Source organism: Artibeus jamaicensis, unplaced genomic scaffold (assembly GCF_021234435.1).
Source record: "Artibeus jamaicensis isolate MK-2021 breed Jamaican fruit bat unplaced genomic scaffold, CSHL_Jam_final scaffold_474, whole genome shotgun sequence".
Lineage (NCBI taxonomy): Eukaryota > Metazoa > Chordata > Mammalia > Chiroptera > Phyllostomidae > Artibeus > Artibeus jamaicensis.
The window spans coordinates 47316897-47334305 of NW_026522046.1; the positions used below are offsets into that span (position 1 = coordinate 47316897).

The 17409-nt window shown below is 55.2% G+C and overlaps 1 protein-coding gene across 2 annotated transcripts in view; it reads right to left on the bottom strand.

Moving 5' to 3' along the window:
• CLIC6 (chloride intracellular channel 6) overlaps positions 1-16416 on the bottom strand; it is a 37477-nt gene extending 21061 nt beyond the window's left edge. The window contains exon 1 of one of the 2 annotated variants that reach the window (XM_053658055.1): positions 16368-16416. Coding sequence is in view for 1 of the 2 variants with exons in the window: in XM_037127220.2 (XP_036983115.2) it covers positions 14185-15324 (1140 nt within the window). In the remaining variant the exon portion in view is untranslated. Of the gene's footprint in view, positions 1-14184; positions 15417-16367 lie in introns of those variants that run through there. The other variant, XM_037127220.2, reaches the window with a different exon arrangement.
• Positions 16417-17409: the final 993 nt, after the last annotated feature.

Here is a 17409-nt window from a genome sequence, read left to right on the forward strand (position 1 = left end):
GAATATTACTTGACCATAAAAAAGGGAATCTTGTCATTTGCAACAGCATGGATAGACCTGGAAACATTATGTTAAGTGAAATAAGTCAGAAAGAGAAAGACAAATACTCGATGTTTCACTTACAGGAGGAATCTAAAAACAAGCTCACAGATACAGAGAACCGGTTGGTGGTTGCCAGAGGCAGGGATTGGGGGTTGGCAAGAGGAGTGATGGGGGTCAAAGCTGCAAGCTTCCAGTATTAAGTAAATAAGTCACGGCGATATAATGTGCAGCATGGTGACCAGCACTGATAATATTGTGTTGTATATTCAAAAGTTGCTAAGAGTAAATCTTGAAAGTTCTCATCACAAAAAATAAAAAATTCTGTAACTCTGTGTGGTGATGAGTGTTAACTACACTTATTGTGGTTATCATTCCACAATGTATGAACACCAAATCATTAAGTTATACATCTGAAACTACCGTAGTGTTGTATGTCAATTATACCTCAATAAAAATGCATACAATAAGTACATGGACAGACACACAACATTAAGTCACCTGGTATACCGAAAACTAGCAACTTAGGGTAGGTACTGAGTAGATTTGATTTTCTAAATTCACGTTTGTAACAGATCTCATGGATGACTCACTCATTAAAAATGTTTGCTTCGGGGTCAAGGACAAACAGAACTGAGCTATTTCCAGCCAGTGAGGTCGCCGGCTTCTCCTGCAGTTGCCTTAGTGGAATTCTCTCTGAATGGTGTTAACGGGGCAGTTAAGAACTTAAGTTCTTAAGAACCGCCATACTTCAGTGCCACGTTCAGGGCTTAAGAGTAAGGCTCAGAAACTGGAATTCGGAAAGGAGGCAACAAAAGGTTGCTTTCTGCATAGAATAACGTGACGATATTTTGCAGCAGGCACCTGCCTGTCGGCGATGAACTCCATGGGGAAAGACGGACCTCCTTCGGACGAGAATGGTACGTGAGATTCTGATTCTGTGAGTGCTCTCACTTATCTGTCACTGATGCAAAGGCAACCACACACAAGAAAGTAACAAAGTTCAGAGGATTTAAAGGAAGGGGGAGACTTGCTGTGTCTCAGGTTTTTCCAACCCCGAGGGGGCTACATGTCCAGCCCCCCATCGCACCAGCTACACCGGATCTGGGCGGGCCCTCTGGACCACACCTCCGTCCAGATCCACACTGGTGGCTGTAAGGATCCACAGGACGGTGGGCACAGAGACCCCCAACCAACACCAGGAGGGGGGACACTGACAGGGGCTGGCCTGACACCATCTCCTCTGCGAATCTATTCAGTCAAGGTCAACTTGACAAAGTCAGGTACAGAGCGAAAAGGGCAAAAAGCATGGAGTGCCCCACACCAGGAACACAACCCTTCACTCTGAAAGAGAAAACCGCAAAAATGATCAAGGGTTTTCCTTTATGGAATTCAGGATGCTCCATAATGTTGCCAAATCGGTGAATGAATGTGTGAGCCCATCAATCGGTCCCCTCAGCAGCCAGCACTCCGCCGCACTGTGAACAGAACATCCGCTGTCTTCGATGTGTCCAGGGCACAGTGACAGGGGGCAGGAGGACGGGTCCACCCAGAGAAGAGCCAGCGTCCCCGGCTTCACCGGTTTCGCTCTCTTCCTGGCCCAGTTTGGGTTACTCGCTGTGTTGAGAACATCGAAAACCACCTACATCAGAGAAATCTAGAGCTGTGAACTCACTTCAGACATTATCCTCTGTGGGTAGTTGAATAATTTCAGGGGATTTTTACCTATTTCCATCTTTATTCAGATGCCACTGGTGCCGGAAGTAAGATTTTAGTAATATTTAGTAATATTCAACAAACCTTGCAAAGCTAATTCACCTAATTCGCCAAAGTATGCCACAGGCGTGGAGTTCTAGAAATCTGGACGAGGGATTTTAAAAACTCCTGTTTCTGAAGTATCAGTGGCTGATACCTGTTTAGAGGAAAGACATTCTTCGTAAGTGGCCTGTGTTCCTGGGAAAGATGACATGAGTTGAATTGATACATTGACTGGTTTTCCCATGGAAACAATGATACAACAGATTCTTTTCTTTGGCAAGAGTTAAGGGAACGTTCACAGAAATGCCCCATCAACCACAAAATTAGGGGAGGAGTCACCCATGAAAGGTACCGTGTTCTGAAAGATGTCATCCACCCCCTAAGCGGATGACAGCGATGACATGGGGGAAAGCCAGTAGCAGTGTGACAGAGAGGCCAGTCCCTAATGCACTCAGCTAATGTCACAATTTCTGTGAGGGGCAAGAAATGCTGGACAGTGGCTTTCTTTGGAGAGGAGATTCTGATGCTACCGTCCGAATCTGCTGCCCCCACTTGAATTCTGGAACAGCAGACACAGAGACCCGTCCTCTTGCCTCATGGTCCTGAGCGCGCCACCCACCTAGTCTGACCACCCTTCCCGGCCACCCTCTGAGTAATCATCCCTCGGCCCAGAGTTCCCCCCTCTCTGCTTCCTGCACTTGGTGCAGGGGAAGGCGCAGTCCCTAGGGGTCCTGCCCACACTTCTCAGTGAGGTGCAGGATGGGGCTGAGGCCAGTGGGGTGTGGCGGGGACAGGCCACCATGGACTTATGAGAGAGGAGGGCCCATGCGGAGCAAGCTGAAAGCAGAGGGCACCCTGCCAGACTCCTGCTATTCTGCAAGTGTAGCGCAGGGGTGACCACCAAGGTCCAGAGGGGCTGCTGGCAAGTAACAGGCCAGCGATTCCAGTTGGGCCATCCCACAAGCGGGTCACCTGTCAGGCTTCTCCGCTTCTTTACCTTTTCGACAAGGCAGAGGGAATGCTAACTGGACAGGAAGCCACCGGGCAGGCCCCTGTCCCCACTGCCTCTTGCCTGCCCTTTTCCGCCCTCTAGTGGAGCAACAAGTACCCAGCGAGGACAGAAACTACAGACCAAACCCGGAGCCTGGATGGAAGCGGCTGCGCCTGCGCAGGAGTCCGACCACTCAGGCTTCCCTTCTGCACCTGGGTTCCAGGTCTCATGGGTGTCGCTTAGGGATATTGTACCAGCGTCTCTGGAGATGCAAATATCATGCACTGCACTTCTTGTGAGCTTGTCACGGAAATTAGTAAATTAGTAAAAGCGTGCACAGTTAGTAACACTTTCCACACGGACTTTGATCGCAGAGCTTACCAATGGTTCAGGCCATCCGCCCACGTGCGCAGCCGCGGTCGATGCCCACTGCGCACCATCGCTAACGCGGTTGATTAGGTTCCTCACCCCAGACCACCAGGGAGCCGATGCTCGGTCTCGGGACGTGCTTCTCTCACTCTCCCACGTCCTCAGAACTTAAGAATAACTTCTTCCACCATTACACCTCCGTCCCAAGAAACGTAATGTCAGCCTTAAGATTTGAAACATGGCTCTGAACTACTCAAAAAGCCTGTTAATCCTAACCGCGTCCCCAATGCTGAGAGCATTTGCTCTTTTCCACTGTGGTAACAATCAATGTATTTGGATGGATTAGGTGGCCGGCCACCCTTGCCCGCACAGCTCAATCATTGAACCCAAACGCTCTTAGCTTTAAATTCTGGCCCAAGGCTCAGCTCCGCTCCTGTCCATTGTCACGGCCGGCTGGATCAAGTCACGAGAAGTATGTGGACGACCAAAATGGAACTTGCCACTTACCCTCCTGTGCGAATTATGCTTTAAAAACTCCAGGGCTACTTTTAATCCTTGTTTAATAATATGGCCTGATACCAACTGAAGGTTTTACACGGAGATGAAAAACGTATTTCCTTGTAAAATTCTCACAAGGAATTATTCCAACAAAGGGCCGTCTTGTTCTGGAAAGCCTGCTTAATAACTCAGCCTGTTTTCATAGGGCCCGGTGGTTTGCGTTCCTGAGGGACTGGGAGGGTTCCGGCAGTGACTGGGGGGGAGGGGGGCGTGCTGAGAAAGCGCCAGCATCAAACCCAGGCCTGGCCGCAGGGGGGAGTCCTTTCGCCTGCCCTGGTCCTGACTTTGAACTTCTGCAAACAACTCCCTACCTCTTATTTTGACCCTCTGACTTTGACCCTCTGACCTTGACCCTGTCCTTTCACTCACCCGGATTTCACAGCTTAAAAGAGACAGGAACCATGTGTCCCACTTACCTATTGCTGCAAAACAACCTACCCCCGAATGCGGCAGCCCAACGTGCCAGTGTCCCGTCAGCCCGTGATTCTGTGAGTCGGGGGCTGAACCAAGGCTTGGCCGGCTGATCTGCCTGCTCCACGCGGCATCTCTGAGCGGGAGCTCTGCCCTCTGCTGTGCCCCTTTCTCTCTGGGGGACGCAGCACAGTTGACAGACACATGAATGAGGACAGCATACAATCAGGGCTGCTGGAGCGGGGGGAGGCGTTGCCTGGTCCCAGGTGACGACACATGTTTTGCAGAGTGTACCTTCTGTAGCCCATGACCCAGCGCGGCCTCACCCGCCAGACCCAGCTTTGGTCTGAGCACAGCCCTGCAGCTGCTGTTCAAGTCCCTGCCTGGGGAACACCACGTTCTCTTCTCCACTTCTGTGGCAGGAGAGAGACTATGGCAGGGACGTAGGTGCCGACCAGCATTGGGGAGGGTGACAAAGGGTCTCTCGTGGTGGCCAGCTGGTGGACGGGCTGGTCTGAGGGGCCCAGGGTGGGGTCTGGGAAGGATGTCTGGGGGGCTGGGCTCAGCTGGGACTGTTGACTGGGGCACCTTTAGGTGTCCCCTGGGGCATGGTAACCTTGGACGGACAAGGGAATGGAAGGGGTTTGGGACACGGGGTGGAGAAGGTGAAGGGATGAAGAAGCACAAACCATCCATTACAAAAACAGCTCAGGGGTGCAGAGCCCGGCACAGGGACACAGTCAGTCCCACTGTAGTAATTGCAGAGGGTGTTGCTGGGTGCCAGCCTGGTCAGGACACCCATTTCCTAGGTCACGCAGATGCCCCCTAACCACGTCGTACAGCTGAAACCAGTGCGATACCGCTTGTCGACTGGAATCCAGACATCTTTAAAGTTTTTTTAAAAGGTGACCAGGGGACCGGGCAGACGCTGCACAGCACGAAGGGGGAAAGCACAGCTGCATGGCTCCGGGGTTCGGGGCATCCCCATGCGGTCAGGCCGGTCCGGGCGGGTGCAGTGGGAGAACCAGACCCGCTTCTCAGTGGGGGGACGGCAAAGTGTCCACAGCCGTCTGGAAGCCACACCCTGCACTGTATCTTGTGCCAAAACGCTCTGATCACACATTTACAGAATCTATTCTTTACTCACTTGAGAAAACGTCAGCAGTGTCTAGAAGCAATGCCGTGTGTGTATGTGTACACACATTATATACAGTATATACATACATACAATGCAATATATACATACATGTGTGTATATACATACAGTATATGTATGTATACATGCTACAAACACATAGACACACACACACAGTGATGGGCCGCACAGCGTGTCTACCATAAGCCCCAGAATCTGCGGGCTGGCAGCTCAATGTCACTGTGTTACCGCTGTTTGCGACGCGAAGAATCGTTGTCACCCGTTGGTTGGAATATCCCCCTCCGTATCCAATGTATTCACAGCTCCTAGGTTTTCCTGCGCGCTGGGCTCTCTGTTCAGAGAGTTAAAGGACACAAAGAGGCCATTGAGAGCGGCCCAGAACTTCGCCCGGTCTGGCTGCTCGTGGGAGCAGAGCCGAGGGCACCAGCCGGCAGCTCAAAGGGAAGAAAGCTGGGGAGAGGTTAAGCCTTTTCAAGCGTCTTTGAACTTGCCGCCTCCAAGGCCCTGACACTGAAGGCACCAAAAAGGTATTAATTTCCCTCACTTAGGGAGAAAGCCTGGTGTTCCCAGGTTCCAGACTTGTAACCCCGCGATCCTGTGCGGCCTTCAGCTCCCGGCGGCGGGGTCTGCTCCCTGCCTGTGCATGCGGAGTGGCAGCTGTCCCAGGAGCCCCACCAGGACCCCCGGGGACTCCCACCAAGGCAGCAAAGACGTCCCCCAGCCTGAGCCCTTGTCCCCCACCCCACTGCAGCTAAAGGTGGACCCAAGCTTTGGGGGAGCTGCCGCGGGTACCTGACGAGGGTCCTCCTACTGGACCGCAGCATCCCAGTCCCCGCCCCCCGACCCCAGAGGGTTAGAAACCACAGACATAAAGCCTCAGACAGAACAGGCCCAGGCCCCCGCCTTGCCCAGCAGCCCCCCACGGGCTCGTGGAGGGCACTGACCTCGAGGACAGCTATGCACTCGCACACTCGGAGACGAGGGGCACTGGGTGGCGGGCATCACCTCCCCGGTGTCTCCTGCTTCTCAGGGAGGACAGAGAAGTGACCGCCTAAGGGCGTGTGGGGCAGCCAGACTGGCCCCCGCCCGCTGCTGGGGTCACGTGGCTGTGGGTGACTTCCTGTCTTTGGGGTCGGCACCAGTAGTCAATGCTGCAGACACTTTGCTCTGTCCGTCACTGAATATATATTGTTTAAAAACACTCCACTGCTAAACTTTAAAAAGTTTAGATACTGCTAAACTTTTCTTAAACCAATTCAAGCTCGTAAAGAACTGGAGCCATAAGTAAATGACCTGAGCATTATGGCACACGCTAAAATCATACAGTGCGTGGTGCACACACGGCTGCACACCCTCTGACCCCAGCCCCACGGAGAAGCGGGCCTGGTTCTCCCGAATCGGGTGGGAGTGAGCTGTGTGCTCTTCCTCCTTCAGGGCTCTGCGGTTTCTGCCTGGCCCCCCTCCCATCAAGGCCACACACCACAGGGGACACCTGAAGGTGCCCCAGTTGACAGTCCCAGCTGAGCCCAACCCCCCAGACATCCTACCAAGACCCCACCCTGGGCCCCTCAGACCAGCCCGTCCACCAGCTGGCCAGCACAGAGAGACCTCTGTCACCCTCCCCCATGCTGGTCGGCACCTACATCCCTGCCATAGTCTCTCTCCTGCCACAGAAGCAAAGGCGAGTGTGAGGTTCCCCACCCAGGCAGGGACTTGAACAGCAGCTGCAGGGCTGTGCTCAGACCAAAGCTGGGTCTGGCGGGTGAGGCCGCGCTGGGTCATGGGCTACAGAAGGTACACTCTGCAAAACATGTGTCGTCACCTGGGACCACGCATGCCTCCCCCGCTCCAGCAGCCCTGCCTGCCCTTCGTCTTCAGTCATTTGTCCGTCCCTCGTGTGCATGGCACAGTGTCCCGGAGAGAAGAGGGCACAGCGGAGGGCAGAACCCTCACTCACACATCGAGAAGCCAAAGCTCAGTTGTCACCTGGCTGTCACTGCCCACTGGCCACCCTGCCCTTCCAGGCAATTGCTTCCTATTTTAATGGCTTCCTTCTGGGTCGCTCGCTAGGCGAAGACTCCAGGAAAGCTGTCTTCATCACTGTTGGTGGCTGTCGTAACCCCAGCCCCTGGCACATTGTCTGACGTGCGGCAGGTAATCAATACATATTTGCTTTAAACCATCTCTTGGGTCCCAAATACTAACTCTGCAACACGGGACACGGACTAGCAGCTCTTCCTTCTCTGCACATCACGAAACTCAACCTTCACGTGGACGACCAAGCACAGAAGGGAGAGAAGGAGTCAGTTAGGGGTAGAGCCCAGTGACCTCGTGAAAGCCTGGAATTGGAGGAGTCTGAATCTGCCGTTTCCTCGCGGGCACATGTATGACTGGGGGCGCCCCGCAGACCGGAGAAGGACACGCGCGTGTCCACACAGCCTCCATCTCTCCACAGAGCTGTGCTCTCAGAAGATCCGAAACTGCCTTCCCGGACGATCCCCGAGGCTCGCGTCTTTCGGCTCCACCCCTCAGTCACTGGCCACAAGCTTCCACATCCCACTGGACCTCCAAACACAGGGTTTGCCGACGTGCTCACTGCGCTTCGGTTACTTCGCTCAACAAGCTGGGAACGCGGGCCCACCTGTCCGGGAGACACACCCTCACAGACAATGCTGCGCCCTCACCCATCACAGGTGATTACTCTCCACGGTGGCTTGTATTTGCGGGACTCAAATTCATCCGATAGGTGCCAGGCAAGATCAAAGACAGAGCAGTAAACTTTATTTCAAATAGGAATTCTTACGGTGTAAAAAAAGAATTTGATCCTGAAAGGCTATGTGCCTGATAAAAAATAACCTGCTAATTAAAAGGAAGGGAGAGCTCTGGACAGTGTGGCTCAGGTGGCTGGAGCATTGTCCCGTAACTGAAAGATTGCAAGTTCGATTCCCGGTCAGGGCACACACCTTGGTTGTGGGTTCGATCCCCTGTCCAGGCATCTGTGAGAGACAGTCCATGTTTCTCTCTCAGATCAATGTTTCTCTCTCTCCCTCTCTCTCTAGAAGCAATGGGGGAAAACATCAGGTGTGGATTAAAAACAAAAAGAAAGTGAGAAATGCAAGACTTGAAAGACACACTCCCTCGGGATGAAAGTTATAGAATATAAAGTAAAGCAGCATTTCAAGATTCCAGTAGGTGCAGGTAACATTTCTGAGAGTATCAGAGCGTACGTCCTGTTTCCCCATGAATGAATTCCAAGAAATTACTACGACTAAAGGGGTAAGTTACTCCAGTACGAATAGAGCAGCCCCGTAAAAATCTCTGAAACTCACATCACCAACAGAGGTTTGCGTTTCTTGATATAAAAATCGGGAAGAGCAAGCCTAAAAGGCAATTTGAACAGGCAAAGGACGCAGCAGCCAGCTCACAGAAAAGTAGGGACCAGCAGCGTTTAAACATTTCCGTGTAGAGGCACGCTCAATCTCACGCATACGAAAAAAGACGTGACCTGAACGAGGAGGGGCATCTGTTTTCCCTTAGATTCAGCAAGTTGGGGAAAGCTGAGGGAGCAGCCACACCCAGGCCCGGAGCCCGGGTGTCAATCACCGCTGGGTCCAAAAAGGAGCCGAGAAAATCAACCATGGGGGAGGCGAGGCTTAGAGGATTCAAACGTCTGCCTCCCCAGCCCTCAGAGGACGCCGATCTCTGCTGAAGGTCACAGGAGCTCAGAGAATGGCCGGAGCAAGGCCAGCCTGGTTTAGAGAATCCTGGAGGATGAATTTACAGCAAGGATGAGCAAAGGGTCCCACTCACTGTGTGTCCACGGCAGGGTTAGTCAGGTCCCATTTCGTGACTGCCACCGTACCCCAGCCTCCCGCCCACTCCCCGGCTCCCACTTTCCTTTCCTCCCTGCACTAACTGGGTGCTGGTTCTGTGCCACACCCTGCGCTAGGGACTAGGGACTGGGGGCAGGAGAGCAACGGCCAGCAGCCTGCGTGGTCCCTGCCACCAGGGCTCTGGTCCCCTCCACACAGCACTGGCTCAGTCCCTGTCCTGTGTGCTGGATGGCGAGCTCTGTGAGGGCAGACGCCCACCAGTCTGGCTCAACCCTGTGTCCCCAGACCCACACACGGTGCCTGACATGCAGGATGTGATAATCCCGCGGGCGCCGAGGGAGCAGATCAGCCTCTGGCGCTATGATGCTCCTGATCCCAGTGCACGGATCAGGGCTCTGGATGTGACCCTTCCTTCAAGTTCTAGGTCTCATTTGCCAGTGTGCCTGACACGGAAGGGTGAACTGACCTGCTTAGCGGGCCCAGGGTGGTGTTTCTGAAGATTTTTTCTGATACTCAAGGAGGCAGGGTAGCTGAGGGACCCAGTGGGGAAGGATGGGCTGCGGGAAAGCCGGCATAGAAACAGGACTGGCCAGCAGGAGGAGGAGGAGGAGGGGCTCACGCTGGAGCTGCCCCCTTCCGTCCAGAGCACATGACCTCTCGGCCGGATGGGGACACGGCAGGAGGGGCCACAAGTCCCCGCAGCCCTGTGGGCTCCCACGTCTGCAGGCTGCTGCCCGAGTGTCCTCACAGAGGAGCGTGGCTCTCGCCTTTCACAAGAGGACACCGGACCAGGACACTAGGGGGCAGGTCTTGCGTCCAGCTCCTCACTGGCTGAGTCACCTTGACCCAGTGACCACCAGAAAGTGCTGATGGACAGCCCACCGTGACCGCTGCCAGGATGGGCAGTGGGGATGCCTCGGGCTCTCACCTGGTGCTCACGCGCCGTGTGTGCACACGTGTGTAAGAGCTGAGCAAAACGTGACGTTCCGCCTCAGTTTCCACCCTACCCAACGCTCTACAAATTCCATACGTGTCATGGTGTGCAAGTTGTACAAGACACTCAGAAAACCAGTAACCAAAAAACATCATTTTGAGGGGAAAATTGGAGTCACAGAAGTGCCTTTTTACTCATTTCCCTTCAGAACACACAGTCCACAAGTACTTACGAAAGTAACACCCCCTTCCGAGCTCCTTGGAGACCAATGCCCACACAACAGGCCTCAACACACTCTCTCCCAGGCAACGAGCAGAGAGCCGTGGCCTACTGGTCTACCAGAGGTCACTCAGCCGCTGCTCCCAGCGGGTCCCTGACCCACTCCCATCCTGCCACCAGCTGGGCGGTGTGACAAAGTTCGGATGGCTTGACTGATGACTGATTGGGGAAGGCATTTCTAGGTGACAAATATTCAAAGACCATCTCTCTTGATTTTTCCTCGTCCCACTCTTAGCTTCACCTCTCCGACGAACCCGTGTGATGGCAAGTTTCCGAGCTCAGCAATAGCTCTGTGTTAACAGTTAAATGCACAACATCCAAAACAGAATTGGAGAGATTCTTAGACCCTGGCCCAGGATTATTCACGGATCACAGGGCAGGTAAGTATGAGGAATTTTCCAGCAAACCCGCAGCCCAGACTACCCCACCCCTAGACCCTGCCCCCACGGGTAGGCCCTGAGAGCCCCACCTGTAAATGAGATTTCCTTAGTGACCGAATCCCCACAGCTTCCAAAGGCCTGACCTCATCCTTTGTGGTCAGTGTTCTGTCCCGAGTCCCTCTTATGTTGGTGTGCTGTTCTGCTGTTGACCTTTGTTGTTATGAGCACAGAAGAAAAGAATCTTTCTCAAGGAATGTGTTGCAAGGTCTCCCTGTAATCTGATGACAAGTGAACACGTCTTTGAGAAAATAAAACTAAAAGTGGGCACGATCAGGAACTGGCTCACCATACGCTAATTCAAGGCGCTTCCTCTGGCCTGTTCTAGACGTTCCTGGTCCTCCCACACCCAGCAATACATCCTCACATACTTCCTAGGACAACAGTAGGATGGTGGTTCCTACTAAGATGGGGTATACCAACCACAGGTGGCCAAAATTAAAAGCCGATTGTATTACTACATATTCCTGGGTCCTGGGTCATGACTTGCTGGTACATTTGGAGCCATGACATTTATTTTTAATAATAGGGAGAAATGTGAAAGTGAAGAGTTCACAAGAGGGTACAGGCTAACCACTCTCAAGCTGGGTTTGCTGGGCTGTTGCCCAGAGACCAGGGCAATGTTCGGGAGAACACCTCGCCCCTCTCCCTGAGGGACCGCTCTGGGGTGCCACACGCCAGCGGTGGCGGAGCAAACTCACCACGACACACCTGCCCAGACCTGTCGACAACACCCAAGAGGTCAGAGGGCCACTTCAGAATAGAGTGCAAATAAAATGGAGCCCAAGGAAGGGCCTAGAAAAGGCTGACGCTGGCAAAGAAATCCTATCTGAACTAACGTAAGGATTGGGAATCAAGTATTACGAAAACAACAGAGTAATGGGGTTTTGCTTGCTTTTTTTGCTCTGGGCCTTTTGTGTTGTTTTTAATGGAACGATTTGTAGGATAAGAAGAAAGTGAGAGGCCTCGGCCAGTCTCGGAGACACATCTTAGGTGACCCTCAGAAGCTGGATCAGGCAGCAGTTGGTTGAAAACCGATCCCACTGTTTGGAAAGCTGTTTGTCTCCTGAAGGGGTAAGCTGCCCGTAACATGCCCCCCGCCTCTGCCAGCGCAAACCACTCCCACGCAGAATCTGAGAAAACAACTTCTTTTTACTTTTCCTCACATTCTTCTCCCTGGGGAATGGAGCTAATTAGGTAGCTGGAGGCATTTTCCCTTTAGAATAAAAGGGCAGGGATGAAAGAGGAAGGGGGGTGTCTGCGGGCAAAAGCAGTGAGAGCTGCTGGACTTAACAGTAACAACTCCCGCGGACACTACACTTCTTTCAATCCACGTACTATTCCAAGTCCTGTATTTAATTCTTGACTCCCCACACCAACCTCACTGGGTAGACACTAGTGGAGTCCCCATTTTATCCACAAGCAACAAAGGCACAGAAAGGTCAAGGAACCTGCCCAAGGTCCCACAGCAAGCAAGTAGCAGCGCCAGGATGTGATCCGGGCACCCTCTCGCTCTGAGGTCCATGCTGTTGCCAACCCCAGCCCGCTCCCTGGGGCAGGCAGCCTCGCAACCACACTTTCACCAGGTCCCAGACCGATGTCCCACACCGGAGCTGGGGGATGGGCTCCACAGGGTTGAGGGAGGAGATAGGGTGCACAGGGGTCGTGTCGGGTGTGAGGGGGGCTTCAGCAGAGCTCATCCAACCCACAGTGGGGCGGACACAACTTCCCAGAGGGGCCCATACCTGCTCCAAATCTCGGACATATGAGAGGGTGTGGAACAGTCAAAACTTTAAGGGTGGAAAAATGTGTTCTCTCAAAGGACAGCCAGTAGTTCAAGATAGCTGGCAGAGGGGTACACAGGTGACCAAGGGTGGGGACACCCAGACAATGCCCAGGGAGCAGGAATTACCTCAGGAAGGGCCCTGTGGCCTGACTGAGTGTGGGTTTATCTGAAATTCTGCAACAAACAGCTGAAGAACTGAACACTAAGAAACAGAACAATCCAGTCCTTTCCCCAGGTCACTTTCCATCACCAAGGGACTAGGTTGGAGAGGGCCGAGAAGGGAAGACTGGTCGGAACGCAGTTTCTGCCTCTCAAACGGTACCAAGAGGCTGGGATGGCGCAGCCGCGTGTGCCTGCACCCGGAAGGACAGCAGTTTTCTCAACCGAGCGGCAGGTGCGGGCCTCCCTGCAGCACCCTGACCCAGGGCCTGCTCCCTGGTCCAACCCCGCAGGCCTCCGTCCGGCTCCTCGGGGTGTCCTGGGGCTTGTGTCCTCAGGTCCTGCCCCACACAGAACCTTCAACTGCGCCGGGGTCTTAAAAAGGGCTTGGCACTGCTCCATCTCACCAGGGAAGAAGCCAAACGCGTGCCTTTCCCTCCTAATGCCCTTGCCCCAACAAGCAATTGCTGAAATTCTGCAGTTAATCACTTTGGGGACATTTCTTTCTCCCCCCCCCCATTAGAATTTGCTTACATTTTAACTGGCTCTTACAAGCCTAGGGTATTTTGGAAGGATTATGATTCGACGTGCAGTGCACATTCTTGACCTTATTATATACCTGCTGCTTTCTCAGGCTGGACAAAGGGCTCGCACGGAGGGCCCTTTGAACAACGATCCCCGTGTGAGCTGCGGGAGGCCTCCTCCGCTGCCCGCGATGCCTTGTAACAATGCTCATTTCATTTAAACCTGCAACTTCCTCAGGCATGTCTCTCACAGATCGTTCAACAAAATCGTCGCACCCTCCTATCTGAAGTGAGGCTGAAAATATGACCTAAAAGCAGATGCTGTGGGAGTCACCAGCACCCTCCTTCCGAAACAGACGCTAACATGCTCCATAAATAGTATGGTTTAAATGAAATTCTACTTTTCTCCCAAATATACTTTATCTACTCTACCCAAATGGGACTCCTTGTCGGAACTGATAGTGTTGGCCAGAGGCTCGGGGCCCCTGGGGTGTGAGTCCTGGGTGCGTCTCCCATCACACCTCCCGGTGACAACTCCCGGTGTGCGTTTTTTCACGTCCAGTGTCAGAGCTTCCTTAGGCAGAGCTTGTTCTGTGCATTAGTGGGGTCTATGCCTTTTTTGGGTGAATTCTTTCATCACCTCCTAACCTGAAGAGCCAATGGGATTTTCAGGACAAAGGACAGTGGGGAGGCCAGTGGCACCCTAACTGTCCATCACCTCTGTCCCAGCCTCCACTTCCAAACAAGCATGTCGTCCCCAAATGCTTCTCCCGCTCTCCTCCATGAAACCCAGGCTGTCCCGCCTCCCCCGCCCCCCACCGGGGGCTGAGTGCGCTGGGTGACCATCAGGACGCCTAGGTCAGGCCTCTGGATGGTCCCTCTGGGACCAGAAAAGACCAGGACCAAGGATGAGAGGGGAGGTCTCACAAGTTGGGTACGGTGAGATTTACCTTCACGAAGAGCGTGATGTCGTGGTCCTGGCTGGGGACCCCCTCCTCGGATGCCTCGCCGTCCTCCCCGCCGCCGTTCACGCTCGCCGTCTCCTCCGCGCCCCCGGCGCTGCCCTCCTCCGCCAGGTGGTTGCACAGCTCTGTGGCCCCGGTCTCCCCGGTCTCCTCGGTCTCCCTGGTCTCCCCGGTCTCCTCGGTCTCCCTGGTCTCCCCGGTCTGCGCGGCCGAGCTACTGTCGGTGGGCCCCTCCTCGCCTGTCCCCTCTGGGCTGGGCTCTCGCTTCTCCTCCTCGGGACCTTCCACCTCCTCCTGGGGGCCCTCCTGGTCCCCGTCCTCACCGGCGTCCGCCCTCGAGTCCCCGGGGGCCGCTTCCTCTGAGTCCTCTATTCCCGAGGCCCCGGGCTCCTCCACAGCTCCCACCTCTGCACCCTGAAGCTCCCCCGCCAGCTCCCGGCGGCTGCAGCCCCCACTCTCCGCCACGGCAGCCTCAGTCAACTCTGCCTGAGGCTGAGGGCTGCAGTCCCCTGCGTCCTGAGGCTCCTCTTCTGCCCCGGGCGTCCCTCCTGCCGGTCCCTCCGCCTCCACGCAGGCCCCCGGCGGCCCCTCGGGGTCCTCGCTGGCCCCGGGCGCGCTGCTTCCCGGTCCCTCCGGCCCACACTCCGCCTTCTCCTCTGCCTCGGGGACCGCGGGTTCCCCGGGCTCCCCCCGAGCCTCTCCCAGGGCCCCACTCTGTGAGTAGCTCCCGGGACTCGCCTCCTGCACCTGCTCCGCGCCGCTCGTCTCCTCCCCTCCCCCGGGGGTGCCCTCGCCCTCCGGGTCTCCTTTCGGGGCCTCCTCCTCGCCCTGCGCTCCGCTGGAGCCCGATGTCTCACCCCCAGACTCACTGCGGGCACTGGGCTCCAGCTCGCCCCCGAGCCCTCCGTCTGGCCCCGCGTCTTCTCCCTCCTTCCCCGCGGCCGTCGCGGCTGCGCCCGCCCCTTCGCCCCCCGGCGTCCCTGTGGGGTCCTCGCTCGCTTCCTCCCCCTTCACCTCCGGGTCCACGGCCCCTGGCTCCCCCGGTCTCTCCAACAGAAGTGCTGGGCCCTCCGGGGGCTCCTGGGGACCCGCGGTGCCCTGGTCTGGCTCTGTGGCCTCGGCCATGGCCGCAGATTCCTGTCCTTGGCCAAAGACCTTTCCCTGAGGCTGCTGAGCGCAGGTGGCAAGGGCCACGGGGCCGAGGGCCACTGCCCCCGCCTCGGACTCGAGCGCAGCCACGCCGCGCTCTGGGCTTGGCGGCTGCAGGGCGGTGCGCTGGACGCGCGGGGGGCAATCGGCTGGGTCCGAGACGCTGCGCCCCACCCTCTGGGTTTAATTCAGCTCTCTGGGCCCTCCCTCTACGCTAGCGCTCCTCCCGGTTCCGCGTCTGCTTCCCGCCCGGACCCGGTTCCCACTGCGCCCCCCTGGATGCGCGGGCAGCTTCGCCGGGCGCCGTTCAGTGCCCGCCGTCCGGGGCTGACCAGAAGTCCCGGGCGCTAACTCCATCCTCCGCGGCTTGGGCGGGGTTTGCTTCCCCGCCTCTCCCGCGCTTGAGTGACCTGGGAGCCTGGCCAATGGCAGCCTTTCTCACGGGCCTGGTGGATTTCGGTGGGAAAATCCTGGTTCCACCGGCCGCTCCGGTGTTTGCCGAAACCATTACTCGGCATTTAAACCACTCCCCACCCTCCAAACACACCCCACCCCCAAACACCTAATCCCCACTTTGCCAGGAGCTGGGCGTTAAGCTTCCCCCGCTGGTCCCCCACTGCAGAATCCCGAGTCCTGCCTGCGTGTCCAAAAGGGAGCGCGGTAAATCCTGCATGAAAAAGGAGAGGCCACGGGGCGCCTGCCCGGGCGGATTGACCCTTTTCTCCCGTGGGGACCCACCGACTCAGGCTGACACTGACTCTGGGGGCTGCGTCGCTCCGCCCGGACCCTGAGAGGGGAGTCTCCGGCTTCTCAAAGACAGTCTTAGGAAACAAGTTTTCATTTTTATGTAATTCTGCACGGTTTTTTTTAAATTAATTACACAAAATGTATTGTTTTAAAATGACTGTGGGCTCAAAGCCAAAACTAGGGAAGGAAGAAAATAACAATTTCTATAGATGTACAATAGAATATCACATACACAGTGGAGTATACATCTTACATTTTCTCTACCCACTCACCCGTCAGAGGACGCGGAGGTCCTCTCCATGTCTTGACTAGAGAGAATACTGCTACCTGCGGTGAACACGGACAAACCCCCAGCGTTAAAACACAGCCCTGCGCTCTGCCCCCCTCCTCTGCCTCACACTTCCCCGTAGCAGTTATCAGTCTGCGACAAAGAATATATTTTGTTTGTTGCTGCCTGGAGCAGTGCTGGGCGCTGGGGAGACGTTCAGCAAACGTGTACTGAGTGAAGGAATACACGCGTGTGTTCGTCCACGTGCGGGCCAGCCTGAGGAGGTTTTTGAGAATATGTTTCTCGGCTGGTTTCCTACATTGGGGGACAAGCGAATGTCACAGGACACGGTGCTCCCAGAAGTTCTTATCCACAGACTTGGGTGACCACTTCAGTGACTGCTTTTAATTATTAAGCAAAGGCCGAGTCAGTCCGTGTAAAGGCAATACCAAACAAGTAGAACTGTGAAGGTCACGGTGGAGTCACTCGGAGATTTGCACATTGTGACCAGGGCAGCCAGCACCAGATTAGCTATTTAAATACCCAGGAGGGTCACATGGGGGTGACAGACTCAAGGGTAGAAGGCAGGAGGCAAGGGTGCTGATGGCTGGTGAAGTTTCCTGCTGCACGTCACAAGGGATCATGAAGCAGGCTAACTCGGGGATACAAAGAAAACCTCAGGGACTTATAAATAAACAATTTAAAGGTCTGCTGCTTTGGCGGGTTTTCCAGCAGGAGCGGACTCATTTCCGCAGAGATGCCTTCTCTCTGCAGGGTCCCCTCCCGGCAGCACCTGTGGGGCGATGACCAATCTGTGACATTCAGATCGCGTTTCAGGGCTGACCCGCAGTCCTCCTTCCCCCTCCGGCACGTCTCCCGCTCGCCCAGGTGGCCCCACGCCGGCTGAAATCTGCCTGGCTGTGTTCACTTCCTTGCACAGGTACATTTCCAGTGCAAAGGAGGCTGCCACTACAGAGCTGACCTAAACGAGGAGGTGGGGACTGAGGCACAGGTCGTGCAGGTGAACAAGGACAGGACACAAGCCC